The sequence below is a fragment of the Ahaetulla prasina genome, chromosome 8, assembly GCF_028640845.1.
Source record: "Ahaetulla prasina isolate Xishuangbanna chromosome 8, ASM2864084v1, whole genome shotgun sequence".
Classification (NCBI taxonomy): Eukaryota; Metazoa; Chordata; class Lepidosauria; order Squamata; family Colubridae; genus Ahaetulla; species Ahaetulla prasina.
In genome coordinates, this window is record NC_080546.1 from 29,761,622 (window position 1) to 29,789,157 (window position 27,536).

The following is a 27,536-nucleotide window of genomic DNA, read 5'->3' on the forward strand; positions in this document are numbered from 1 at the left end:
CCTGGTGCAACCTTCAAACTTCGTAGGAAGTAGTCTTATGCCAAACCAAGCCAATAGCAGAGTATTTTCTACGTTAAAGGCAGTGGGTGTTTCAACTCCAGGTCAGGGGTGGGTAAGAACTTTTGGTATGTTAAGAATCCGCTCGGTCCTTGAGAAAGAAGCGTAGTACATGGGCAATATGGGTTTCATAAGATTTGCTGTTCCTGCCTTCACTGTATTTTATCCAGATCCACAGCCGGATGTGGTTAAATTGGCTTTTATAACTAGATTGACGAAAGCCACCAATCTCATCTTTGAAAAGTGAAAGGGCTAAATAATCCCTTAACCTGGTAGCTCCTGTCCAAGGTGTGGCATATGGCATAACTTTCTTGTCCCTCATCTCGGTAGCTTTTCATTCCCACTCATCTACATTTTTTAAAAAAAGAAATAAGTCTTGCTTTGTATCTCTGCCATTGGGGATCTCTGCAAAATAAGAAATATGGGCAACGCCAGTTCCAACTCACTTGGCTGGAGCCAATGGGAAGGTCTCTTGCTCAAATGCCAGAGGTGCACTCAAGCACTCTTGATCTTGGGCAACACTTTTGTTTTTCTCAAAGAAGTTTGCATAATATCATTTTCTTTTATCTGCATATGTATTTTATCTGAAGCTGTAATCCTGCGCTCTTCCTTGCATTGATCTGTATGGGATACATTTTAATGTAAAGTTACAAAGCAAAAACCATCTCTGAGGTGGTAGTGCTACCTCACCCAGGTTTCCTCTCATGCCATGCAAATACTGTCCCCTTAAAGCAGATGTCTTCAAACTTGGCTGCTTTAAGACTTGTGGACTTCAACTCACAGAATTCTCCAGCTAGCACAACATAGCTGGCTGGAGAATCCTGGGAGTTGAAGTCCACGAGTCTTAAAGCTGCCAAGTTTGAAGACCTCTGCCTTAAAGCATCTCATGAAGGATCTACCAAAACCTAGGCAATAATTAAGTCATGGTATGATTTCTTGTCTTCCTTAACACCACCCTAATTGATCCCACGGTTCCAAGGTGCCTGCCCCAACCCCTTGTTCACTGAAAGAACAAGGCAATCCAGTTATGCTAACAGCAGCTGGAAAGCTGGCAGGGAAACTACCTTTCCCCACGGCAGTTCCAAACCTTACATTAGAAATGCAAGTTTGTCACATTAAAATTAAACAAACAGACAATTGACTGATAATTAATAGACACTCTCTTTTGTGCTACACTTTAGCATTCATATCATTCCAGGGAAACGAGTATTATTTACTTTCATGCTATTTCTAAGTCGTTTAGATAGTTTGAGAAAGTTGGGTTATCAACAGTATAATTCACTGACAATGATAATTGATAAGAAATAGTTAATATTCTAAAGTTGGCAGAACACAAACCTACAGAGAGATAAGAAAAAAAAATTAATATCTTCTTGTGGCTCTCAGAATGAACTGATAATTTTGTAGTGAGCTCTTGCTACTACTCAGGTATAGTAGTAACAGGTATGCAAAGGGACATCTAGTATTTTTCAAACTAGTTAAATATAAGCTATAAGGAGTTTGAAATGATGAATTCCGTTGATTCAAATGACATTCTAGTATCTTAACTGGACAGAAATGTGTGACAAAGAACAGTTCAAAAAGTCCTGATAAATTCCTCAAACAACTGCCTTTTAATTAGGAATAAAATGTTGAGTCTTCAGAGTTTGGAAATTCATCATCACTGATTTTACTGATAATTTTAAAGGGTAATTCAGTGGCTATTAGTTCTCACCACTAAATCTCAGAATTGTGCTATTTAAAATACAATACACTCTTCTTGCCATTTATTTTGTTTCTATCACAGCCTTCCTTCAAATAGATTGGATTTTTATTCATAATGTCCTAAATTATGGTATCTTCTGAAGAACCTTTTAAGGTACACTGATTAGCCCAAAGTCACATATGCAACTCTACCTGCCCTTAACAGGTACACAGTGTTAGGTTTCAGACTTATAGAAAATAATTATAAAATATTCTGAAGACTATGTTTTGAAGAATGACACACACACACGCCAAAAATGAAATGAAATAAAGAACTGTATTGCTTGCTCGTATGATAACAGACCCACAAGCATGTTCTTTAATACCATTACAGTTTGCTCAGTTATCTAATTCATAAAAGTTTTTCATAGGTCCATCTCTCATTGGGATGGACCTACCAACCTGCCTTCCATTGAGGACCTGTATACTGCACGAATCAAAAAGAGGGCTTGAAAATACTTACAGATCCCTCACATCCTAGACATAAATTCTTTCAACTCCTACCCTCAAAATGACATTATAGAGCACTGCACACCAGAACAACTAGACACAAAAACAGTTTCCCCCTCCCCAATGCCATCACTCTTCTAAACAAATAATTCCCTCAACACAGTCAAACTATTACTAAATCTGCACGACTATCAATCTTCTCATTGTTCCCATCACCCATCTCCTTCCACTTATGACTGTAACTTTGTTGCTTATATCTTTACGATTTATACTGATATTGTTTCCTGATTGCTTATTTGTAGCCTATGACTATCATTAAGTGTTAAATTTATACCCTATGACTATTATTAAGTGTTGTAAGTGTTGTACCTTGATGAAGGTATCTTTTATGTACATTGAGAGCATATGCACCAAGACAAATTCCTTGTGTGTCCAATCACACTTGGCCAATAAAAATTCTATTCTATTCTATTCTATTCTATTCTATTCTATTCTCATGATGTTCAGAGTCAAAAGTAGACAGGGGTGACTTCCATGGGAGGTGTGTACGAGGGCAGGAGATGCGCTGTGGATTTAAGGGTACTTCAAGGCCTATTCTAGTTACAGAGCAGGAAATGAAAATTGGTTTAGACCACATGAGGTTTGCTAATGGGCTTTTTTCATCCAAAGCAAATGCTAAGTAAAATAAAGGGCCACTATGTTGCAATGACCAAAATGTTGCATTAGGACAAAGTACAACCTAGGTCAAATTTGCTCTCACACAAGAAATTGTGATCAAGATATTCTCCTGGTTAAATAAAACAATAAATACATAAAATAAGGCACGTAGCATAGCAGAATCAGAAGTTATGAATACCATGCTATTCTACTTTGTTCATTTTTACAACTGGAAATTCAGTTAAATTTCATTTTGTCCTGTTCTCCAGAGCCGCAATTCCTGAATAAAGTTTATTTTGCCAGGAACTAGATCTCTGATTAATTAGGATCACATTATGGAAGCCAGACAGATAACCATTGTTTAGTATGTTGGTCAAAACAATAAAGAACATGACGAGTCCTTCAGGACTAACCATGTTATTATTATTCAAGAGAAACCATTCATTATTTTTATCCGATTTTTTCCCCTCCTAGATTTAGGAAATACAGTCTATTTCCAGCTTGTGCTACAATAAAATGATTACTCCTCAATTAGCACAGAACTCTGTTGTTTTAGCTTATGGCTGCAAAAGGTTTTGAAAGCACCCTCGTGGGTGTTCCTTAAATCATTTCCCGGGGCAACTAATCAATGTGAAATAAACAGGGGTCTTTTTCCTGTTTTCACAGTCACCACTTCAGCACCAGAAGAACCAATTTTCTCCTAAAAGCTCTACGGACAAACGCAAAGCAAACAAACAACACGTACCCATCTACCTTGGGTGGGCGGGCAAGGAAGAAGCTAAAGAAAGATTTCAAATAAAATGCCAACGAAAAGGTAGGGAAGGAAGGAAGGAAGGAGCCAAATCAAATTAGCTGGTGGGAAAGAGAAAATTAAAAAGAAACAGAAAAGAAAGAACAAGCAAACAGAAAATAGGGTGGAAGGGAAAGAAGAGAAGAAAGAAGAAACGTCGATAGAGAAATAATAGCTAGCAAGCAAACAAGAAAAAGGAGTGGACGACTCCCCCCCCTCGATTTTTTTTTAAAGCGGTGGTGAGATCTCACACTTTTCTTATTCATTCCCCATTGTTCCCTAGATCAGAGGTCTCCAACCTTGGCAACTTTAAGCCTGGAGGACTTCAACTCCCAGAATACTGGAAGTTGAAGTCCTCCAGGCTTAAAGTTGCCAAGGTTGGAGACCCCTGCCCTAGATCAGGGTCGCCAACCTTGACAACTTTTAAGACTTGTGGACTTCAACTCCCAGTATTCCCTAGCCAGCAAAGCAAAGCAAAGCTGGCTGAGGAATTCTGAGAGTTGAAGTCCACAAGCCTTAAAAGTTGCCAAGGTTGGAGACCCCTGCCCTAGATCAGTTGTTCCCAACCTTAGCAACTTTTTAAGATGTGTGGACTTCAGCTGGCTGGGAAATTCTTGGAAGCTGAAGTCCACCCATCTTCACGTGGTCCAAGGTGAGAAGCGCTGCCTTAGATGCGCAAGCCTTTGGGCGACGCTCGCTCCTCATTCGATTTGGGCGGCTCGCAAAGCTTGTTTTCGGCAAGAAGGACCCGTTGCCTTTAAAACAAAACCAGAAAAAAAATAGTGCGAAAAAGAAAACGGCGGCTTGTGTGTCGTTCGCCTCTCTCGGATTATCGGCGGTTCGCCTTGATGAAGAGCCATTAATGATGCCCATTCAGTCAATATTAGGAAGGCGAGGGAGATGAGCTTTTTTTTTTAAGTTTTAAAGGTAGGTTAAGGAAACCTCAGATCGCCCCATTCCTCCTCACGACCGAAACTTTCGTTGCGCAGCGCCCCTCTCCGCACGGCCGATCGAACCAGGTTGCATAAATTAGGAACTGAGAATGACGAAGGCGCAGCCCGTAGGATGGGAGCGAGTTTGTGTGTGTGTGTACGCGTGGTCTATATTTAACAATAAGAGAGTTGGAAGGGATCCTGCACATTATGTAGTCCAACCCCCCTGCTCACGCAAAAGACCTGTACTAGGGATTCGAAGCTGTCAGGCACAAAATAAACCTCCGAGCCAGGCAGGAGTCGAACCTACAATCTTCTGATCCGTAGTCAGACGCGTTATCCATTGCGCCACTGGCCCTCCTTGTATAAACCAAAAGTATAGTACCTTCTCGCTGCAGTTTTGCAGAAAGCCTGCGACTGGATTCAATATGAGGAATCCTTGGTTTGGCTCCATGGGTTGGGACAGACAAGTCAGGCAAATCCACTGGTGGGATTCAGCCAGCTGGTACCACTTTGGGAGAACCGGTTGTTAACTGAACAGTTTGGCAAACTGGTTGTTGGAAGAAATTATTAGAGCAGAGAACCGGTTGTTAAATTACTTGAATCCCACGACTGGGCAAATCTACTTGTTCTTTAAAGCAGGGGTCTCCAACCTTGGCAACTTTAAAGATTCGTGGACTTCAACCCCCAGAGTCCACAAGAGACCCCTGCTTTAAAGGAAGCCTCTCGCTTTGGATAACAGGTCCTTGGGCTTCGCTGCCTCTTTGCAGGTTCTTCCTGCCCTTCATTTACTGTATTCCTCCCAATCCTTCAGCAGTTCTGCTCTCAGATCTCTTTGTAAAGAAAGGTGATGCTGAGAAAGCCAAGAAATAGTGTTTCTAAAAAGGGGAATGAAAACTCCACCACAATATGTTTGTTACTGAATCTACTGCACATTAAATGGATGGCTTGTGGTCGTTTGAGTTTTAGCTGGTTGACCAAGAATGCGTTGGAGAAAAGTATATAAAAAGGTTTAATGTCATGTCCCCAGACCAACCTATCAGCTAATTAATGGAGGTGGGATTTAAATTTTATTCTGGTGTGTGTGTGGCAAACACACCAGTCTGGTTTCACTATTTCATATTTCAATGAGTAAGCAAAATCTTCCCAATTGTTCTTGAATATAAGAGGCGCATTGTTTGGTAATTATAGGAATTGTAATCCAGACACCAGATTGAGGGAAGCTAATTACAATTGCCCAATACACTTTATCTTTCTATATGTTGCACCTTTCCCCATTCCGATTTGTCCAAATTACAGCATTTTAGGAAGGAACGGGTAATGGATTTCCAGCCTCCCAAAGATTCCATGGACCCAGGGTTCTGGCTGGCTGAGCCAGAAGAAATGATGGGAGATGCAATTAAAGATTTAAGGACAGCCTGTTAGAGAAGTTTGCAGAAGCTGATCAAAGCAGTTGAGGGCGTTTTGATCCATTCTCCACATCTAGGAGAGATAGATGGAAGTACCGAGAGAGTACAGACATCTTGGAGACAGGGGTTATTAAAGCTTTCAGGATTGAATATACAGCACAGCTTCCCTCCCTTTCTTATCATCAGTGTTATTGTCATTGTCATCATTAAGTCAGGATATTTTGTTCCCTCCATATTTATGATCCTTTGGAGCCAAGAGAGCATAGGAGTAGAAAATTCCAAATGCTGCAAGAAAACTATGTTTAACTTATCTGATCTAATGCCCCAAAGGAAACGTATCAATTCATTTGATCATTTCAAATCCCGCTTCATGCTTTGGTTGGAGTTCTCTTTATGTAAGGAGTGGAGGGCAACTAGCCATTCCTTAAAAATCAAACAAGATCGCATTCCTTTTCCATTAGGAACACAGTTTCTGGCTTTTTGAGGAATACTGTAGATGGAATGTTTACTTGGATTGGCAGAGGCCCCCACTAGCAAACCCCCCAAAAGTGCTACAGTAGCCAATGCATTCTTAAAACAAAACACTGAAGCTAAAAAATGCCTGTGAACTAGAACCAGACAAACTAAGACAGCTGAAAATGCTTTTAAAAAGGGAGCCAGCTATGGCAGGAGAAGTTAAAAGTTATTCTACCATTTTATTAAAAAACAACAACAATGCCACAGTGACATGACCATACTAAGTTAAAGACTTGAACCCTTCAGATGGCCCAGGAAACTGCTATGCTATTAAATTTAGAAAAACCTTAAACCAGGCAGTCTACAAATGTATACGCAGATTCAAGTGTATTAACTTTAATTTATGTGCGCAGTGCTTGGCAGTTTCCATTCCTCCCATCTCCCAGTCTCCTGAAAACATCCTATAAATAGTGTTATTATATAGCGGTCTACTAATTCTTGGATAAAGAATTCAGAGAGAGGAATTTCTAAGCCAGTTTATTTAGAACTATAATTAATTTGTGAAAAACAAAACATGGGTCCAAAGAATGTTGGGTTGCAAATGTTCTTCTGATTCTTGTATTCATATGCTATTTTTCTGGAGCAATTTATTTAGCATCCTAAATTGTAACATACTTTGGAAGCCAACAAATCTTGAAAAATGGAATATATATTGTAAATATCACAATAATACACTCTTCCCTGCAAAATCAGTTGTGTAATTGGATCCTCTGCAGTTTATTCAAAAGTAGTGTCTTCTTTTAAAGATCCTAAAGGATCCTATTAATTAAATTAATTCTAAAGGGATTAATTCCTGTGCCTAAGTAGTTTACTCAGAAGTAAACCATATCATTTCATTAGTTTTTCAGCTTGGTAGATATACTTAAGAAATATTCCTGTTTCTAAGAAAAATCTTCACGGAAAATTGAATCCCCTGCAAACTATAAAAACCATCAGGGCACCAACAGAACTGAAGATGGTTTAGAAATCTGAAGCCTAAGGCTACTCATCATAAAGGTTATTCTGGAAAAGAGATTCCATACATGTAAGAAAACTCCCATTGTTTTCCATATTACTTGATGTGGTTTCAAGTTTGAAACATGGTCTAGAAATAGGTCTGTGGTTCATATATAGCTAGGATGGCCCAGATGACATTATGGTTGCTGAAATTATTCTAAACACCTTTAACACAGAAGAAAGTCCCCACAGAATTGCTCTCCTTTTAAAAGGCTGCATGCACTAACAGAAATATATGATAAATCTAGCGCAGAAAGTATGCTTAAGATTGCAAGTCTAGACTCACTTATTTGGAATGTAGTGAATCAGAATTCTGATTCAAAATTGAACTGTATTATAAACTGTAATCCAAGGAATATTTTTTTGTTTGTTTCTTAAATATGAAGCAGACCCTTAGGTCAGTTACAGGAGAACCCTGATACATTATCCAGAGCATCACTTGACAACTTTGAGCTGAAGCAATTGGGACGTGGGAGTGCCCTTTCTGCAGTGAATTGAGATAAACTAACATTCTGCCTATGGGAAACTGATGTATGGCCCTTTGAAGAATAAAACTCTTTGGAAACTTTACCACTATATAGGACGAATATACATGTATTTATTTAAAAAATTATTGGGTGTCATCATCCTACCATAAGGTAACTATATAACATAAATAAATTAAAAGCAAGAATTAAAAATTAAGGACACTTGGGGAGGGCAGGCTGGGGCAGAATGGGAGAGGTGGGATTTGTTGTTACATTGGGGCCACAGGCCAACTGGCAGAGTCAGGTCTTTAGGCTTAGGAAAGGATAGGAGGATTGGGGCCAGCCAACCTCACATGGGAGGGTCAAGATGTTTCAGAGGGCAGGAGCAACAGCAGAGAAGGACCTCTTCCTGGACTGACAGGACCCACAGCATGCCTCTCTGGCAGCTGGGATGGGCCAATCCCAGTATGGTGAGACAGTCCTTCAGATAACCTGTGTGTCCTGTACTGGATGTATGTCCATCCAAAATAAGCAAGTTGAATTCAACGGGAGTTTTAGCATCCCAAAGGTCATTTAATTATGCCTACAGTAATTCAACATTTCTCTGGAAACAATTATTCATAGCTGACTTCCACAATAAGAACGTTAGTAGGGAGATCTGTGTTCAACCCCTTCTCTAAGAGCTCTTAAATCTTGTGGATTGTCTTACGGATTTTTTTTAATGAATTGAATTGAAAAATACATTATCTGACCTAGCAACTGTTGCTCAATAAATTACACATTTTAGCGCTTGCATTAAAATAAAATGAATTTTTATACAGGAAAACATTAAAAAAAAGTTCTAAAAGATGTAGTGCACATAGGCACATTGGAAGTACAATAAGACTATTAATGATTAATGAGACGAATGGCACCTTGGAAGGTGAGTACAATAACACTATTAATGACTTAATGAGTTAGGATCAATGCATAAAAATATTCAATTCCTACTGAGTATCAGCTGCTCAGGTGCACCAGACTAAGGCACCCCATTGACATAGAAACAAAGACAGACCAAAAAAATACTCTTGGTCTCATTCAGTTAGCTTTTCTGATATCCTTATGATAACACGTATCAACTATAGTTGGAAGGCAAAACATAAATATTACACATTTATGAATTGATCTGATCCGATTGATTTTGAAATTAAATTGGTTTAAATAGCCATTTTATTTGATTTAGGACTCACTTGGATCATTACACATTGGTGCATATGTATTTTTATGCCAAAACTACCAACATCAATTTGGACTGACATAATGTGATTTGCCATTCCAAATTGATTGGAATCAGTTTGACTCACTCTATATTGTTGACATAGTGGTGAAGGTAAAGGCCAAGATTGAGGACACTCAGAAGGAAGTTTAACCCCAACCCTGGAAGCTCATTAGGTAATTTTGAGCCAATTATTCTTTTAGTTTAACCTACCTATCAGGGCTATTGTGGGAAAGTTTGAGGAGAGACTTTTGTATACATTGGGATATAAATCAATAATTCAAACATACGCAAATACATTCAAAGCAGCTGAAACTTTATATAGTCTATAATAACAATACTACAAAAGAATGTACTGGTGTGAATACAAGAATGGCTAGATGGCTGGATGCAGATAGATAGATAGATAGATAGATAGATAGATAGATAGATAGATAGATAGATAGATTGATTTTAGACCTGTGTGGCAGTCACTAGTATTATCTTTTTTAAAAAGTATTGTCTTTTACAAATAAAATGCCTCTTCGAAGGTGTGCATTAAAACAACAATAAAAGCAACACTAATTTTTAAGCTAGATGACCCTGAATTGAGGAATTGTTTGGGGTCAATTAACATATTTAAAATCTATGAAGGATTAATCCTCCTAGCAACATGTCTCCATTAAAAAGAAAGAAAGAAGGATAAATAGGCAACTTAACTTATAAACCTTTCTCTTTGAATTAGACTTCTAAAATATGTGGTGTTCACATTTGCCTGGCTTACCTGGACATTAAGATTTCAATTAAATGCTTGTCAGCTTAAATTTAAGCACTGCCCAGAATAGCACCATTTTTTTTGCCTAAGTTCAGGGCAGTTTACTTTCTAGGACAGGGGTCTCCAACCTTGGCAACTTTAAGACTTGTGGACTTCAACTCCCAGAATCCTTCAATTCGGTTTAGGAAACATCCCATCCAGACTTAGAAAAACACAAACAGGGCTGGCCCAACTGGACCCCTTTCCCGTGTCTGTATTTTTAAAACAACAACAAAACCCCAATCCAGTGAATTCAGCCCCTCCTGCTTAAGGAAAGCCTTGCCTGGAATTGCATCTGCTTGGGGAATTTGTTTTAAGGATTGCAGAAAGTCAAAAAGACTTTCCAAGACCTTTGGATGAAATACATCTTAAGGTTAGAGTTCTCGGATGTCATTGGATTGATCGTAGAGCTACGTGCTGGATACTCCTCAACATATTCCAAATAATTGAATTAAACTAGTCAGCAACATTTGCATTTCAGTTATTTTGATAGCAAGATCATACATATAATTTATTCACAAGTAAGCCCCACTGAACTCAAGAAGATTTATTCCAAGTTCAATGCGCATTGAACCATTGCATGGAAGAAGAATGTCTAGTTTTACAAACTGCCCATTGCCCACCCAGTGAGGTTGTTGAGAATGTATTGAACATCACATTCTCTCATCTACAGCGACAATCATCCTCAACCATTGGCCAAAAAACCCCTAGAGATTATGAGTAGATGTGTGGTCCAGCAAGTCTGGAACGTCCTGGAATAGGAAGGTTGTTGAATATTTGGTTAGTGAAGTCAAAATATGGGCATTTTGGTGACATTTGCATATCGTTCTAAGTTTTGCTAAAACTTTCTCACTGCATTTAAAACAAAAAAGATGGAGGGAGATGTACTGTATGAGTTCCACTGCAAAATATTTTCTTTAACAAAATGAATCTTTCATTTTGGTGATGATTCCAGGAATGCAAGCAGACAAGAGACTGCATCAAATCCATCAATGGAAGCGTCCTTTCTTTCTCGCTTTGCCAAATAGGCTTTGGAATGAAAAGGACACACAACAGCTTCCTGAAACTAACTGGCTCCTTAAGATGATTTTCTTGGGGACAGCAGTCACTCATTTCATCGAATGAATTTATCAGAAATCTTTTTTAGATTTCCTTTTGAGGCTCTTTTGGCTAAACATAGGATAGCTGCTGAAAGCAATAATCTTATGCACTATACTGATTGGTCTACATAGATAGTAGGACCCATTTATACTGTTTGAAGGAAAGCAGGAAGTGGGGAAGGATACAGGCTACAAGGCACACTTTTGAGCCATTTCAAATTCACTTATGTTAAACATTTCCTGAAGCCTTTCTCCTTGACATCTATGGCATTTGGACAGATGCATCTGATCGGTTTATGTCTTTTAAATTCCCCATGACTTTGTCTTCACTTTCTAAAATAAAAAATATAGCCTCTTCCCACCCAAGGCCCCAATCCTTCCATGGGTGGGATTACAATTCTCTTAATTTTCTCATTCCGTTGTGCAGAATTTTAACAAGCTGAAGGTTTGAAAAGCAGGTGAGTCCTATTGACAACTCCATCATTCTCACGTAGGATATATTTACAGCCCTGGAGTCTCTTCCCCAATATTGTTCCGTCTGGTCTTCAGTTTAGCACAAAAATGGATTTTTGTTTTGTTTTTTTAAATTCCATCTTTAGTTTAAGTTGATTTCTCCTCTTTTTTTCTAAAAAAGCAACAACCACCTTTGGCCATTTCCTTTCTCATTCAAGAGAGTAAAAAAAGACCTTGTGGCATATTGCATAGGACAGGAAATGAACAGGATACAAAACTCGCGAGACAGAATGAATAGTTAGAAAAATTACAATTTGTTTTCCAGGGAGGTCATGATGGCGGGAAAAACCCTCAACTTTTCTTTAGCTAAAAGTCATCTAGTTGCGGCTAGATGCAGCCAATATCTTCTGTTGGATCAGCCGCTCTGGAGAAGAACGTTTCTGCTCAGTTTAGGGAAGTTTCCACCTAATTCTATTCAGGGCATCCACAGAATATGGAGGTAACTTTTGTTGTGGGTCCCCTCTTCATACTACTAAATCAAGGTTGCCTTTTTCTGTGACGATCGCAGCTCCCGCACCTGGATCTGATCGCAGCAGACAACCCTGATCCCTGAATTGTGGCTTCAACACTTGACTCTTCCTGGAAAAGGGCTTTTTTTTTTTTTAACCATCTCGATAACGTACCTTTCAATGTGATTTCCCAACTCATCATTCTCAGAGGCGTTCTTTGCACGGGAGGGATCTTTCGCCTGGAAATTACGGTATGTCCCTCTTGTTTTGAGTCAAAACACTTTAGGCTGGAGATCTCTTTGGTGAGCGCGGCCGGCAAACCCAGGCCTCCAGCCAATTCGCTTTTTAAAATCGTCTTGCAAAGGGTTTTTTTCAAGGGTGGCGTCGAATTCTTGCACGGACGCAACTCCGCGGCAGGAAATGCCACCGTTCCTGCGCGTTCAGCGGGGGAAAATATAAGGTTCACGCCCAGTCGAATTTTACTCATCCCTTGAATAGCTGAGACCTCGCCCCGGTGCGCAATCCATTCAGCGGAATGGCACCGAACTAGGGCACTTTTGTATACACTTCCTTGTCAACAAATCTGGATGGCAAACATTCTTTCGACCAGATCACCAGGCGAGTGCCAGACTCTCCGTGCAAAAGTGTTAAGATTACCACCACTCTGATCATCTCCAATCGGCAGTGTCAACTGCACTCCCAACTCCCGGCAATGGATCCCCCTTGGCTGGGAATCATAGAAGCTGTAATTTAGGGGAAGGGGGTCCTATCGAAGGCGGCTTCCCCAACCCCACTTTTACCAACCGTAGGACGAACATGCCCCGTCAACATGCCTTCCCACCCGTATCCCTGCAGCGGGCATGTGCCAAAGAGATTCGTTTGTGCCAAGGAAGCCAGTGGGGCAATCGCGCGTGATGGAGGATTGCGAGCTAATGCCTAAATCCCCTTCCTACGCATTGTGTTTAGCGATGCTTTTGAAACAACTTGAGTAGCACTTCTGCCCGGGTACTTTCTTGAGAAGAGAAGCTGTGCCACTGGAACTCAGTGGAACTTTTCCAATTAGGAAGCAATTGGATTTAACAATCCGTGCGATTTCTCATAAACAACCGTGCCCATCTGCATAAACAGCGCTCCGAAGAAAGTTGTTATTATCTTGGGGGTATTAACGAAATGGCATTTCTGCTAATTAAACCCAACTGCCTTCTAAAAACAAGAACAGCCAGAGCCATCTTATTAGGATTGTATACCACTGGAAAAAAAGAAGAAGAAGAAGAAAAGAGAGGTCTCGTTTACTTTTATTTCCAGGTTGTTGGTTTAAAAAGCAAAAGGGCTGTTTTTTTTTTCCTTTTCCCTATTTTCTCATTTTGGATTGGGAAGCAATTCAGGCTGCTAAAAATCTCGCTTTATTACGGAGATTTTTTAAAAAATACACTTAAGTGAAAGAAACAAGGAAAATGGCACGTGCCTTTTTCAGAGGATGGGAAAAAGCAAAGACCTATCATTGCCGCTACAACCTTTGGTCCTAATTTTCTACACCTACCATTATTGCTAGCCCCTGTAAGCGATGGGGTTGCAGCTTAGACGACGAACGCTTCGAATTCAGTGGGGATACAGACAAATCCACCGTGATATCTTTTTGGGGGGAGGGGGTTGTAAAAGAAAGTCGCCAAGGATGGCGCGCCGGTAGCATTTTCTGGCAAATATGCGAGCTCCATACAAATATTTTCCCTTCCCGGGGGCGGGAAACAACCCGATCAAATTCCCTTTGCCAAAAGCACATTTTCACCGAGCCGCTCTCCGCTCCTCAACACCAGAGGGCGCCCTTGCACCGCCTTCAGTTCGCCGCCCTGCGCCCCGAGGAAAGCTGGGAGAGCGCGCAAAAACCCTCGCCCGGGTCGCCGCAGACGAGCCGACAGCTGCTCAGAAAGCTTTGGGAAAGAGGGGAGCCCCCCCCACCCACCCAGTTTGCCTCTCCCACCGTGTCCCCCTCTCCCACGGCGGCGGCCACCCCGGGATTTTTTTATTTTTTATTTTGCCTTGGTCGTGGGAGCCGTCGTCCTTAAAGTCCTGGGGGGATTTCACGGCGCTGGGGGGCGGGGGGCTCCGATCTCTGCCCTGTCTAATCTCTGCCCGTTCGAGCAGGCAGAGGCGGGCCGCCTTGACTCACCGTTGGCGCTGGGATGGGGCCTGCCGAAGTGTTTGCTGCTGGAAGCCTCTTTCCTGCCTTCCGGAGCCTCGCCGAAGTCCCCCTTTTTAATATCGGAGTCTTTGGAGAAGAGGCATTCGACGGTCGAAGGTTGCACCCCTAGGAGGGAAGAGAAGGAGGACTGTTTGTTCCGCAGAGGGAAGGGGTGTGTATATGGGGAGGATCTGAAGCCCCCAGTTTAACCTTAACAGAGTTGAAAGGGAGCTGGGAGGTCATCTAGCCCAACCCCCTGCTCACCCAGAAGACCCTGTACTAGGGATTCGAACCGCAGAACTGCCGACTTATGACAAGCCCAGTGACTTAGCCACTCACTGGTTAGGTTAGGCTGGCTGGGGATGATGGGGCTTGGGGGCCTGAAGGATACCCCGACGCCACTGGGAAAGGCGAAGGTGGAGGCGCTGGTCCCCTTGGAGGAGCCCATAGCTTTCCAAGTTCTCCATGGACCTCCGTTGTCCCTCTTTCTCCACCCTCCCAAAGGCACTGCTTGTCCTCCCTCTGTTGGGCTTCTGAGTTTCGCGAACTGGGCCGTCGAAGTGCAAAGGGCGCTTTAGCCGGGTTTTCAGTTCGCGAGCCACGAAGCTTTTGGCTGTAAACCCTCCCCCCTCCACGAGAGGAACAAGCGTCCGGGACAGCGCTTGAGTGACGGAGGATGCCTTAATTCTCGGCCGATCAATTGGGGTGGGGAGGGGAGGTTTATAGGATTTTCTGAGCCCCGAGGTTTACCCCTGATTGTGCATCCCGTGAAGGCGCCCGGTACATAGATGTATACTCCCCCCGCACACCTTTAAGGTCTCTTTTTTTGAAAACGGTCAATAAGTACACGGCGTGCAAGCACACTTCGACCTTAAACTCTGCAGGTCGTTCCGGTTAAAATGAAAAAGCAATTCGGGGCGAAACATTTTTTCTTACCTAACTGGACGCACGCCGATACGAGTTTACGGCAGTTGGACTCCATAACCCGTTATCTGCAAAACATCAGACGGATTGGCATTGAGATGACAGGCGAAATAAACGTCAGCTTCACGAAGTCAGACGAGGGAAAAAAGCAAACAGCGACTCTTGAAAGAAAAACAAAGCAAGCCGTCGCGTCGCAAACAAGCCATGCTTCAATAATGGACGGGGAAGGAAAAAATGGCCCCTCTAGACGCCTATTTATTTATTAAATTTGTTTGGCGCCCATCTCGCCCCAAAGCAATATCCTTAAAGTAAAACCATAAGTTATAATGAATAAATACATACAATCACAATAAAATTACAATGAAGTTATACCTAAAGATTGGTTCCAATTTCCCATTACTTTTCAGACAAATACTTTGATTTAAGCTCCGGTAGATGCCAGCCAGCATGGCGAAGTCTGGAAATTGGGGGAAAGGGCATTTAAGGTATCAGATTGGGAAAGTTGCTATAAAAAAGCCAGGAGCGGACTGGGTTTGCTAAATTCGCTTTCAAGAATGCTGAGCTCCAGAGGTGTCAAAAAGTCAAGATGGTGATCGCAACCATATAATCCAAAATTTACTTATTCTTCATATGTATCAACTTTTTTGACCAGACTCTGCTCACACCCCTGATTTGAGGTCGTCCCTGTGAGGTCTATTCCTCCTCCTCCCCCCCCCTCATCCTCCTCCTCTCCATGTGGGGTGTGTGTGTGTGTGTATACACTTGCAGGTCTCTTTTGTCTGTGCAGCTCAATGCCGGGAGTGAAGCAGATGTACTTCACATGCTTTAAATTCTGATGCTCCAACCAAAGAAATAAAAGATTAAATTCAGGTAAGCAACTTGACCAGTGATTTAAGCTTTGGACTGTAGAAGAAACTTAAGGCCATCTAGCTTTCTCATTCATTGAATTTTAATTTTGACTCTGCATTAACTTCATTTTGAAATAAATTTACACACACACACACACACAAACCAAGTCCACTGATGCAAACCTAATGCGAATTCACGTGCAACATTTCACGCCTGGAATCTGACAAATGCCCAGTGGCCCCCGGGATATTTCTCTCCTGACAGAACCGTTTCAATGCACATAGTTCTGCAGGGGTTATATAATTAGAGGGAAAAGTGGATTTTCTCACAGTTTTTTTAATAGGGATGCTGCATGCAGCATGTCAAAAAAAAGAATGAAAGAAAGAAAAAAGAAAGAGAAGAAAATCTGATCCTTAACAAAGGAAAATACCTCTTGAATCAATAAAACTCCAAAATGCATTAGTGTGAAAGTTCTATTCACTCCTGTGTGTGTCATAAGCAGTTTGCTTCAATTTAACTACCCAAAACGCATTTTTTCCTCTTACATTTGAAATGGCACATTTCCCCATCCATTTGTGCTGGGGAACCCCAGCTTTTACAACCTGTCTTAAGGATTTTATTGATTGAGTGATTCAAATCATCAACAAGTCTGAGATTGGTTTCACCTAAGAAATCAACCCTATGGACTTAAAGTGGGGCCTGCAGTCTCCTTCACAAAATTATGGTCTTAAGGCTGAAAAGCAAAGCTCAGGTGATTCAGTGCAACAGACTCCCAAATAAAACCAAAGCTAGCTGCTCGTGAGTTAACAAGGGCTCACCCAGCCTGATCCTATGAAATGTTAGTCTTGTCTAAAATCCACTGGAATAAATCAATAGCTGACATCTTTGAGCCAGGAGAGCATATCAAGATATTCAGCTTAACAATGCTGCAATTTACATAACAGAGCAGGAAGGTTTGATGGGTGTCACCTCCACCACGTGGGAAGGGATGTTCTTTTCAAGAGGCACGAGAGACCCTTTTCCACTTGCAAAGATTTGCAGTGTCTACTTCACAGAACCATTGCCATGCCACTATAACAGGGATGGAGACAGCCTTAGTACCACCACAGCACTGACTGGTGGATGTTGCTATAAATCACTAGTGTGGATTGACCTCGAAAAAGAGGAAGGTCTGGGTCTGAATTTGCACTCTCAGGGTCTCTGGTTTATTGGTAGAGAATGGAAGGCCCCAATGAAGTGTCTGAGCCCCCTTTCCAGGTAGAGGAGGCAGCCTCTCCAGTGCAGCTTCCAGGGGAGGCCCTTTTGGGACGGAGAGGAAGCAGGGGCAAGAGAGGCAATCTACCACTTCCCTTCTCTGCCTTCCTTCTTTGGCTAAAAGGGAGACAGACTGCCTTCCCAACACTTTAGGGGATACATTCACTTCAACTTTTAATTCTTCTGAAGAGTTCTTTTTAAACGTAACAGAGCATAACAACAGATATTATAACACTAAAAAAGAGGTGTTAAGAAAGAAAAAAAAGGCACAAGATTAGTGCCTGATTAAGATATCTGTTTGGGAGATATTACAAAAATCATTACCAGAGCTCTCAACTAACTCGATATGAAGTAACACAGATGGGAGGTTATTAGTCCAGGCTTCAAATGTTTACTTATGGTAATTCTGATAGAAAATTTGCATATCCTCTTCAGTTGGATAATTTAACATACCCATTCCCCAATATCTCCTTCCACCATTTCGGCATTCACTCCTAACCAACTTATCCTTCTGAGCTTTCTCAGAAATCCTTGGGGGACAGGACAGCTCTGCCTAACTGGCTAATCAGAAACAGCCAGGAAGATGAACAATAATCCTCTTGACTTAATGATGATGATGAGGGGGATACCCCTCCATCCTATTTAAGATGACTTACAAAACATGCATCTCACAAGGAAAACTGTTTTTCAGATGAAGATGCATTTTCTTAATCCAGGAAAAAAATTCCTAGAAGCTAGTAAGATTGCTGAGTTCTTCCCACCCAGGCCTGGCCTTAAGATCTCAGATCAGAGCCATCTGATTTCTTTCCAAGCCATCAGCTATTCCTAAGTCTCTTGGAGTAGAACTGAGTGCCAGCAATAGATGCAATTGAGATATTGCTTCACTTTAATGTATGTGGCCAGGGGGACATATGGGAAAGGTTGTAAATTCTTTATTTTTCAGCAGTCAAGACTGACATGTAAGATGCTCCGAACAGTTTACCTTCTGAGCTACAGCAGAAGAAGCAGGGAATATATTTTTCCCATAAAGAAGGCCTAATTTGAGATCTGTAGTGACACTGTTAGAGAAAGACAGTTGAGAGTCCCTTTTAATTTCTCTTGGAGGGTCCTTAAAGTGGGTTTTGTCAAGCAGGTTCCCCAGGATAAATTCAAACTCTCAGGCTCATCACTTGTCTCATCGGCTAATTAATTGAACACAGGAGACAGATAACTTTTGTTTTAAGTCCTTCACTTTCAAAAACTGAACCTCTAGAAAATATTATTCTAAAAAAAGAATGCAATATCATGACTTCTATTTATTCATTGTTTTAAAATCTTGTTCTTGCTTATTTTGGAATATAAATATTTATTTATTTGCAAGGATTCCTGATAGTTGAGAAATAAAGAAATTTTCAGCTGAAGTCTACTCAGCTTTATATGAAAGGCAGCACAAAGTTAAAACTACTTGGGCAAGTAAGGTTAAGGCTACAGTGAGAAAGAAGAAAGGAACCTTGATTTTTGCCAAGAAAAAAATATTGATTTTTAAACACCCAACCTGCAAATTTATCTATTGGGGGAGAGGGCAGGAGAAGACTCTTGGGAATGGCTGTAAGGCTTTATTAATATTAGCTCCAGATGCTAGACTGCTTATACAGTACATGCAAATAATTGCATAAATAGAATAAATGGGATCCTCCACCAAATAATTTGGAGTCCACCAATATTACAACTAGAATCATAATCTTTTCGGGACCCAGTCCTCTTCATCATGTACTTGCCTCTCATTTTCATTTTATTGTTTTAAATTCACAAACTTAAATTGCTTTTATGAGCAACACATGAACACTCTAACCAAAAATAGCTAAAATAAAACAAAGTGAATCTTTTAAAAGAAATGCAAAAAATGAAGTACCACTGCATTGACGATTAGAATTTGGTATATTTGGTATATATGGTATATATACCACTTCCCGCATCAATAGCAAGTGACTCACAATTGCATTTTCATAGCATTTTAGATAGACCTATAACCTGATTCTTAAGCGATACAAATGGGCATTCTTCAAAAAGTGCAAAAATAGGTCAAGAAGGTGGAAGAGCCTCAAAAGACATAGCCAGAAATTATAGGAGGCAGGATTTGTTTTCATTATTTGGAATATTTGAAAAATTAAGAGAAGAATGTTGCATTTCTCTTTAAAGGTGGATTCACCCCGTGGAATATAAAGGAACGTTTGTAAAGCCAAATAAATTAATTAGAGTGACCCCTCTTCCCCTCCCCAACTCTTATTTCCTGCCTGGTTTCTTGTTTAATTTAGGTCTCCTTCACTGTTCCTTAAAAATAAAAGAAACACAAATTACTCTTTATACTGCCTTTAGAAGAAGAACCAGATTTAATAATAGGGATATATGGTGGAGTCAGAAGGCAAGACAAGACAAAACAAAATAAAACATCCCCAAAACCTGCCACAAACTTCAGAAAATGTTGCCTTTTAAAAGTAAATAGAATGTTGAGGATCTCGCTAAAACTAACTCACCCAAATCTCGGAATCCCGCTGCATCACATGGTTTGCCATAATAAATCATCCTAGGAGTAATTGCAATTGCAATTATGTGTTTACGAAAGTTACACTTCAGTTCTAGAGCAAGATTCAGCCTCATTGTGGCAACTCTTTGGCAACTTGGCCTCCTCGATTTCCCCCTCCCCCCCAAGATTGGATGAAAATCATTAAAGGACACGGAGGGCCCATAATATTTTGCAAAGAACTGCATTTGAGAAAGCTCCGTAAAAGGACCTGATCGCTTCCTTCCTTCCTTCCTTCCTTCCTTCCTTCCTTCCTTCCTTCCTTCCTTCCTTCCTTCTTTCCTTCCTGAGTCCCAGGGAGATTGCAAGACCAGGATGCCAAGACATGTTTATCAGCCACAAGGGAAAAAGGGAATTGAAAAAGAAAAGACGGGAAACCAGAAGGAAACGGCGCTCGTCTAAGTCGGGCAAGGCGAGAACCTGGAAATGAGACCCCACTGGGAGCCCCTGACCCAATCAAGCGCAGGAAGCCGAAGTCTCGGAGCCAGCTTCACCACCCCCCACCAACAAAAACCGGCCAGGATCAGCCGCCCGAATTGGACTCAATCCGCAGACTCGCCTCAACTCTCACCGCTGGCCCAGGGGCACTGCGCGGCCCATCTCCGGGCTTGGGCTTACCGGCTCCAGTTGGCTCTGATGGCTCCTGCCTTGCCCGGCGGGGGTGGTGATCCTGGATCCCGAAGCGCTGAACAAATTCCCCGGGCGGGGAGGAGAGGTCTGGGGAAAGGGTCGCACCGCCGCCAGCGCCCCGAGCAGCAACTCCCGAGGCCCGCCCGAGTCAGAGAAGGGCGGCAGCCCAGCAGGATCCCCGGGAGAAGAAACGGGGGCGTCGAGCAGCCCGTGGAAAGAAAGAAGGGAAGGGGAGGGAAGACCGGGCCCGAGTGGGTTGATGGCGGCGGCGGCGGCGGCAGCGGCAGCAGCAGCGGGCAGCTTCCCGGAGGGCGACCCGGCTCCCCCTGCCTGGCTCCGGCTCTCCTGCGGCTCCTGTTCCGCTCAACTCCGCTCGGCTCTGCTTGCTCTGCTTGGCTGGGGGAGTCGCGTGACGTCAGCAGAGATTCCACCAAACTGAAGTCGGCGGCCGAGCGGAGCGGAGGGAGGAGGGAGGGGAAAGGTAGGGGTGAATAACGGGGGGGGGGAGGAGGAGGAGGAGGAGAAGGCAGGGGCGGCCCAGCTGCTGCTGCTGGGAAAGGGCGGGGCCCAAGAAAGGGGGTTGTGGGGGCAGAAAAAAAACGGGACTCGGACGAATGGACCCTGAATGAAAGAAGGAAGGAGGGAGGGAGAGGGGGAGAGAGAGAGAGAGAGAGAGAGAGGTAGGTAGGTAGGTTGGTTAGAGTCATCTCTATATCAAGCTGAGGGCGCAGGAGTAGTAATGGGCTACAGCGCCTATTGGCCAGGGACTGGCGGGAAGTATAGTCCAAGATACGTGGAGGACGCCAGTTTAACAAAAGTCCAAGGCTCGGCAGAAACGAGCGGGTGACAGAGAAGGAAAAACCAAAAAACCGCCGTGACTGACAGAAGAAGAGCAAGGAAGGAGGCCTGGTACTGAACTAGGAGGGAGGAGCAGGCTCCTTATGATTGAAAGTTTCACTAAGAACAGTTAAAAGTTTCCGAGGGAGAGAACCAGCGTTACTGGCAGTTTGTGTGTGTGTGTGTGTGTGAGAGAGAGAGAGACACCACAACGACAAAAAGAAAAAAGATGCGGCGGAGCGAAGGCGAAAGGAAAGGCAGCGGTCAAAGAAGCAAAGTAGCAAAACAGGCACAGAGGAAAGGAAAAATCGGAAGCCGAGAGATGTCCTCCGTCACGGGGAACCTGAGGAGAACGCGAAGGAGCGAGGCCGGGAGAAGGCGAACTCTTCCCCAGCCCAGAGGCCTGCTTGCCCTCCCTTTCCTAAACTAAGCCGGCTTTTCTTTTTTTTATTTTCTGAAGTCGCAGCTTCAGGGACCCAGCAAACGGAGACTGCTGAAGCTGGCGGTGAAAGAAAGCAAAAAGGGGACCGTAGAGGAGGTAAAGGAGGATCGAGGCGCAATGCAAGAGCGGGGTTGAGCATTGGAGCCGGTGCAAAAGGGCCTGGAGCCGTCCAGCCCACCGGCCTTTCCCAATATTCAAACCAGCTTGATGAACTCGGCAGGAAAGCGGGGCCTTTTCGCATTTTTTTAAAATTTTACTTTATTTTACGGGCTGCAGCTGGGAAAAGGTGGGTGGGTGGCGGCGAGAGCCGCGGGGGCGCGAAAGGGCCTTTCCGCCGCGAGGTTCGCGACCTACAAGACCCAGAAGCGGCTGGCAGGGTAGAATTTCCTCGGCTGTCTCTGCCCCCAGCAGGTTCACCCGGGGTCACCGATCATTCATTTATGAAAATGACGAGGCACGAGGCGTAGGAAGAAATACGGTTTCCGAACGGCGTGGCTGCCGTGCAGTTGGCGCGGTTTCCGGAGAGGCGCTCGGGATGGGGGGGGAGAGGCGGCTATCCCGGGCCAGGCGCGTTTCCTCGGGAGCAAAGCTCTGCCTGAGAGAAGAAACGTGGAGCGATCCGGCCTGCTCGGTTGCTTCGACCCTGTCGAGAAGAAACAGCGCACGAGAATTTCCGTGTACATTAAGGGAAATCGGGAATAATATTGTCGAACTATTAACCAATAATAAATAAATAAAAATACTAGTAAGATCTATCACAGCAATTGCAAAGACAAATGCAACCCCCTCCCCGCTGCTTATTGCAAAAGTTGGGTTGCAATAGAAATTGTGGCCGCGTTCTTGCGTTTGTTCCACACTCAGAGCACCCCCTTCAAAATAAAATTTATTTTTAAACCTCAATACAGTAAGCGTTTTCAGATCACCATTAAATTTGATTTTGCTGTGTGTTTTGCATTAAAAAAAAGGAAGGAAAACGATCCTGCGATAATTGAAAGAGCTAAGTGTCTCCCCCCCTCCAAAAGAAATAATAATAAAAAAGTTGCTTTAATTTGACACCCTTATTTCAACTCTCTTACTGTGGTTGGAAGTTGGGAAATGGGACAGTTCTGGTGCAAAGAAATGGGCGCCATTTTGAAGTGTCTTCGTTTTCAGCCTATAAGCTTTTTAAAACACAGATGGTTCAATGGATACTAATATACCTGCATTAAATTTTTAAGAATTTTCGTTTCTTTTGTTGGAAGGGAATCCTTTTCTACAACATGGCTATAAACCTAGGCCCATTTGCTTGGAGTAAAAAAAAAAACCCGAATAAACATAAGGATTAATTTATAAAACAGAAAAATTGCTTTAGTGGGGAGAATTCTTATTCCATCGATATTTTTTTAAAAAAAATGTCCTTTAGTGCTTAATCATCAAATACAGTGTTACCATTTGCAGGCCATTTGAAACGATCGCCCTCCTTATCATTCTTCTTACCAATTTTATTTGAAAAAGGTAAAACGTTTAAATGCAAATTCTATAAGCATCAAACATGCCCCATAGGGCCACAACAGCCCCTTTGCGTTAAGAGTCGAATCGGGTAGTTTCACTGCGGAGAGTGTCACCCACCGCTCCCCCAACCGCACGTGTGAAAATGGAGGAGCGGACCAACCCGGGTTCGCGTCCTTGGGAAGAGCCAGGGGCCCGAGTTATTGTACCGCAATAAGGAATGCGAAGGAGAAATAAATCCATGGGGGTTAATCCTAAAATCTCTCTTTCGGTCGCTCCGTGAAGTGGAAGGGGGTAGGTGGGTCGTGAAAGTGGCGGGGGGGGGGGAGAGGAGGGGAGAGGAAAGAACCGGAAAGAATGAAGCCTTTTGTTTGGCTCCCAGCGACTTCCAGGCGGCCCTTCGCCTCCCGGAATACCCTGATGCTCTTCATACACCTAATTAATGTACGGACAGTAGTGGGTAAAATAACTAAGGTAAACAGACCCTCCGTGTTGTGAGTGCCTTTGCTTTGAATCGGTCTGAGGACCTGGAGGGGGGGGGCTGTTCCTTTTCCTGCCCCTCCTCCCCGCACGAGTCTTGGAAGATGCGCTCCTGTCCCCCACCACTTGCCTCTTCCAGGCACTTCAAATTAGGATCTGTCACAGACCTGCCTCTCCGCCCCCCCTTCCCCCCTCCCCCCTCCAGCCCCAGCCAATGCTGGCTGGCTGGCTGGCTGGCTGGCTGGCTGGTTCTCCGTCTGCGCTACCTAGTCAGACTGCCAGCCGGTCTCCAGTTGCTTTCTTTTCCCTCCACCCTTGTTGGTCCCCGGGCTGCCTCCCTTGCCCCCTTCAATGCCGGGGCTTCAGATCGGAGCACGACTAGGGCCCGGGTACTTTTCTATCGCTGGCTAGGAATGGGTGCAGCTGAAGTGAGCAGCTGGTGGGAAATGCAAATGGCTGGTAGAGAAACATAAGATACAGAGTGATTTTCATTCCCTCCTCGAGTGCGTGGAAGGAGCTGGACATACGTTTCACGCTCCTAATCCTTCTTTTACATTTTTAGTCATACTCCTATTAAACAACTAATTAATGCCCGGAATCGCTGGGGAATATATTAGACAGACTGCCTCGAAACAGGAGTTTTGAAAGGTTGTCTGGAAACTGTGGAGCTGCTTTAATACGCGGATTTTAATTCTTTCTCTCTCCTCATCCCTCTCCCCCCCCCTCCTCCTCCTCCTCCATCCCCCATCCCAGCACCCTTTCTCTTTCTCCCAGGAAATGAAACACAATCCTAGGTAGGGGGTGAAGACATACGTCCCTTTTCGGTCCCGGAGCCGCTTTTCTGACTAGCCATAAACAAAGTGTGTAGCCTCTTAACGTTATCTCAAGGTTACCTCTGTGAGAGGGTGCAGTGGCGACACGATTGCACGACCGCGGCATAACTTTCTCAGTGACTATTTTTTTTAAAAAATAGTTATTATCTGAGACTCCCTTGTAGGACACTCCGAAAGCATCGTTCAGATGCCGCAAGAAGGGACGTTTGAAAAAAAAATGCCCCTTTTTCCAGATTCTCGCAAAGCTTTGCCTGAAAGTCATTTTTGCCGCGAAGAAGTTTGTTGCGCTCATTTCCATGAATCTCGAATTGAGCAAAGGCAGGATTGAAGTCTCGCTTAATAAAGCAGGTGGAGTTAGTTGCAAGTGCTAATTTCGGGCACTTGATTTTCCATTAAAGGACGGCTGGTTTATTTAGGAAATAAACGGACACTTAAAAAAAAGAGAGAGAGCTCCAGAAAGATTCCCAAAGGCCGATTTTAATTGGCTACTAGTTATAATGGCTACTAATTGTCTACCAATCGACTGATATTGCGGATAGCATTTTTTTTTAAAAAAACACACGTTTTATTTCTTCGAAGCTGAGGATCGGATTATAACAATCTAAATACAAGCCCTTGACTTCCGGAATCAGGTGGACCTGTTCACAAAAGCATTTCCAGTTCCAGATTCCAGAAACGATTTTAACTGCCATTAGATTATACTTATTTAAAATTGATGGTAAAAACTGTCCTTAACCAAAATGCTGATCCTGGAAATGCAACTTCCTGTAGTAACCTCGCTTGGTAGCCAAATAATTCCCACTCACTTCAATGGGGCTGGAATAAGGTGGAATCCAGGCAGCATATTCAGAACTTGGTCCTATAAAAAAAACTGGTAAGGTGCGCTAAGTTCAAAGCTACGATTCCCAAACAAACACGAAAAGAATTCAATTGCCTCTTAGCCAAGAATGAAATCTTTTTTCAATTCAATTTCTCTTAAGTAAAATGAATGTAAAACTTTTTGTTAGTTTGACTGCGGATATTGTAAATATTCTGCTCTATCATCTATTTTTCCCCCCAATGGGAGTATCTAAAATCTAACTCAGTTAAAAAAGAAAAACGTTTGCTCATCAGTTAGGTCAGTGGTCCAGGAGGGGGAAAACGTTATTTCAAAGAAAGCATTATTGGATGGGAATGCAAACTAAAAATGTTTGATATGGTAGCATAATTACACTAAAATCATATTCTAGCACCTTACTCTAATAATGAGAAAAAACGAAGGGGATGGCTGATAAGAATTCTATTTACAGACATCCCACTCTAATTTCATCGAGGAACTGACTTAAATGTGAAAATTGGGAAGAGAAAGAGAAGAAATCTCAGCAATATATATGATTTTGCATCTTTACTGGCGCAATTGAAAACCTGTGAATATTAATCAGTGCGAGAGAATGAATTCCTACTTATCCCCCCCCCCCCAGTTTTGAATTATGTTTTTCCAGTCTTGGTCCTTCTTCCTGCAATTTTCCGAACGGGGTAGAAGTTTACAACACACGCGCTGCACTTTTGTTTTATGACTTCTGCATTTCCTCCTCCTCCTCCTCCCCTCCCCCCGCCTTTATTTCTTTTATGATTTTATTTCCGTATTACTCGTCTAGGCTTCTCGATTACATACAAATAGAAAGGGTGGGGGGCGGGAAACCCTTCGAACGGACCCATTAATTTGCATATAAATTAAAACCCATCCTGCTACCTCCTGTGTTCCGGTAGCCTATTATCATTGCGAAACCAGGAACGCTTAAATACTTGAGCTAAGAGAATATATAAATGTCTGCCTTGACTCAGTAATGAACGACCTCATTAAAACGTCCCATCCCGACGCTCGGAATTAATAAAGAAATGAAAAAGAAAAGAGGGAAGGAGAAAATACCCAGCTAGAGATACACACACACGAGGTGGAAATGTTCAAATCCGGACTTATTCGGGCAGAAGGCAACAATCCATGCAAACACAAAAGGGGCATCTCCCACCCACCTCCTGTTTCCAGAGACTCCTTGAGAAACCCAAGCCAGGCAAACGGGAGGGAGGTGGAAGAAGTACAAAGGGAGACACCCCCCCTCTTTCCGCGCCTGGTCTCTGAGCCAGGCGGGTCGCAGCCGCCTTTGCCAGTGGCCAGAGCTTGCCGCTTCAGATCCAAGGACGCCCTCGAAGCCCCCGGCCGCTGAGCTTCCCCGCTCCTTCTCCTTCCGCCCTCCTCCCCAGGCAGTCCGAGCCCTGGCGGGACCCAGGCGGCTCCGCGGGCGGCGTGAGAAAACCCAGCTCCGGGAACGCTTACCTGGGTCCGGAGCAGAGGCGGTGAAAGGGACCCCCCTTCCTGGGATAAGGCGAAGCGGCGCGGCGGAATGCCACAAGTTGCTGGGGAGGAAGGCAGCGGCGAAGAGGAGGGAAAAGCGGGGCTGGCTGGCGGTGGGAAAATCTGTCGCCTCGGGGGCCAGGCAGGAGCGCCCTTTCATTTCAAGCGCTTATTGATTTGCTGTTGTCATCTTTGGCCGCGCAGAAGGACACTTGAAAGAAGCGCTGATCTCAGAGAGGAGGTGACCTGACCGGCGCTCTCCCCCAAATCTTAATTACCCATCTTCATGCCTTGGGGAAGGGAAAAAAAAAAGAAGAGTCCACAGCCAAAAAGGGGTTTTGCTTATTTGCAACTTTTGTCTAATTATTCCAGACTTCTCCCCCCCCCCCCGGCGATCCCATCCGCTTCCAGACAGCCTCCTCTCTCTCTCTCTCTCTCTCTCTCTCTCAGCCTCAGTCTTTCCCAACGAGAGCCTTTCAGCGCTCCTTCTCCCGAGCCCTGGTTGTGTGGATGGACCCCCAACTGGAGGGCGCCCGGTTGGGGAAGTAAGGCTGCCCCGAAGAAAGAATTCGAAGCTTGGCTTCGGGCTCTTTCGAACCAG

General features: G+C 43.4%; 1 protein-coding gene and 1 non-coding gene across 3 annotated transcripts in view; both read right to left on the minus strand.

Moving 5' to 3' along the window:
• The window catches only part of PITX2 (paired like homeodomain 2), a 40,791-nt gene extending 13,576 nt beyond the window's left edge, over nt 1-27,215 (minus strand). The window contains exons 1-3 of one of the 2 annotated variants that reach the window (XM_058193296.1): nt 26,918-27,215; nt 15,243-15,298; nt 14,295-14,432 (exon numbers count right to left, since the gene is read on the minus strand). In XM_058193296.1, coding sequence (XP_058049279.1) covers nt 14,295-14,432; nt 15,243-15,288 — 184 coding nt within the window. In that variant the 5' untranslated portion in view covers nt 15,289-15,298; nt 26,918-27,215. Of the gene's footprint in view, nt 1-14,294; nt 14,433-15,242; nt 15,299-20,511; nt 20,908-26,917 lie in introns of those variants that run through there. The other variant, XM_058193295.1, reaches the window with a different exon arrangement.
• Nucleotides 4,915-4,987, minus strand: TRNAR-ACG (transfer RNA arginine (anticodon ACG)). The gene has a single exon. It is a non-coding gene; the product is annotated as a tRNA-Arg (tRNA).
• Nucleotides 27,216-27,536: the final 321 nt, after the last annotated feature.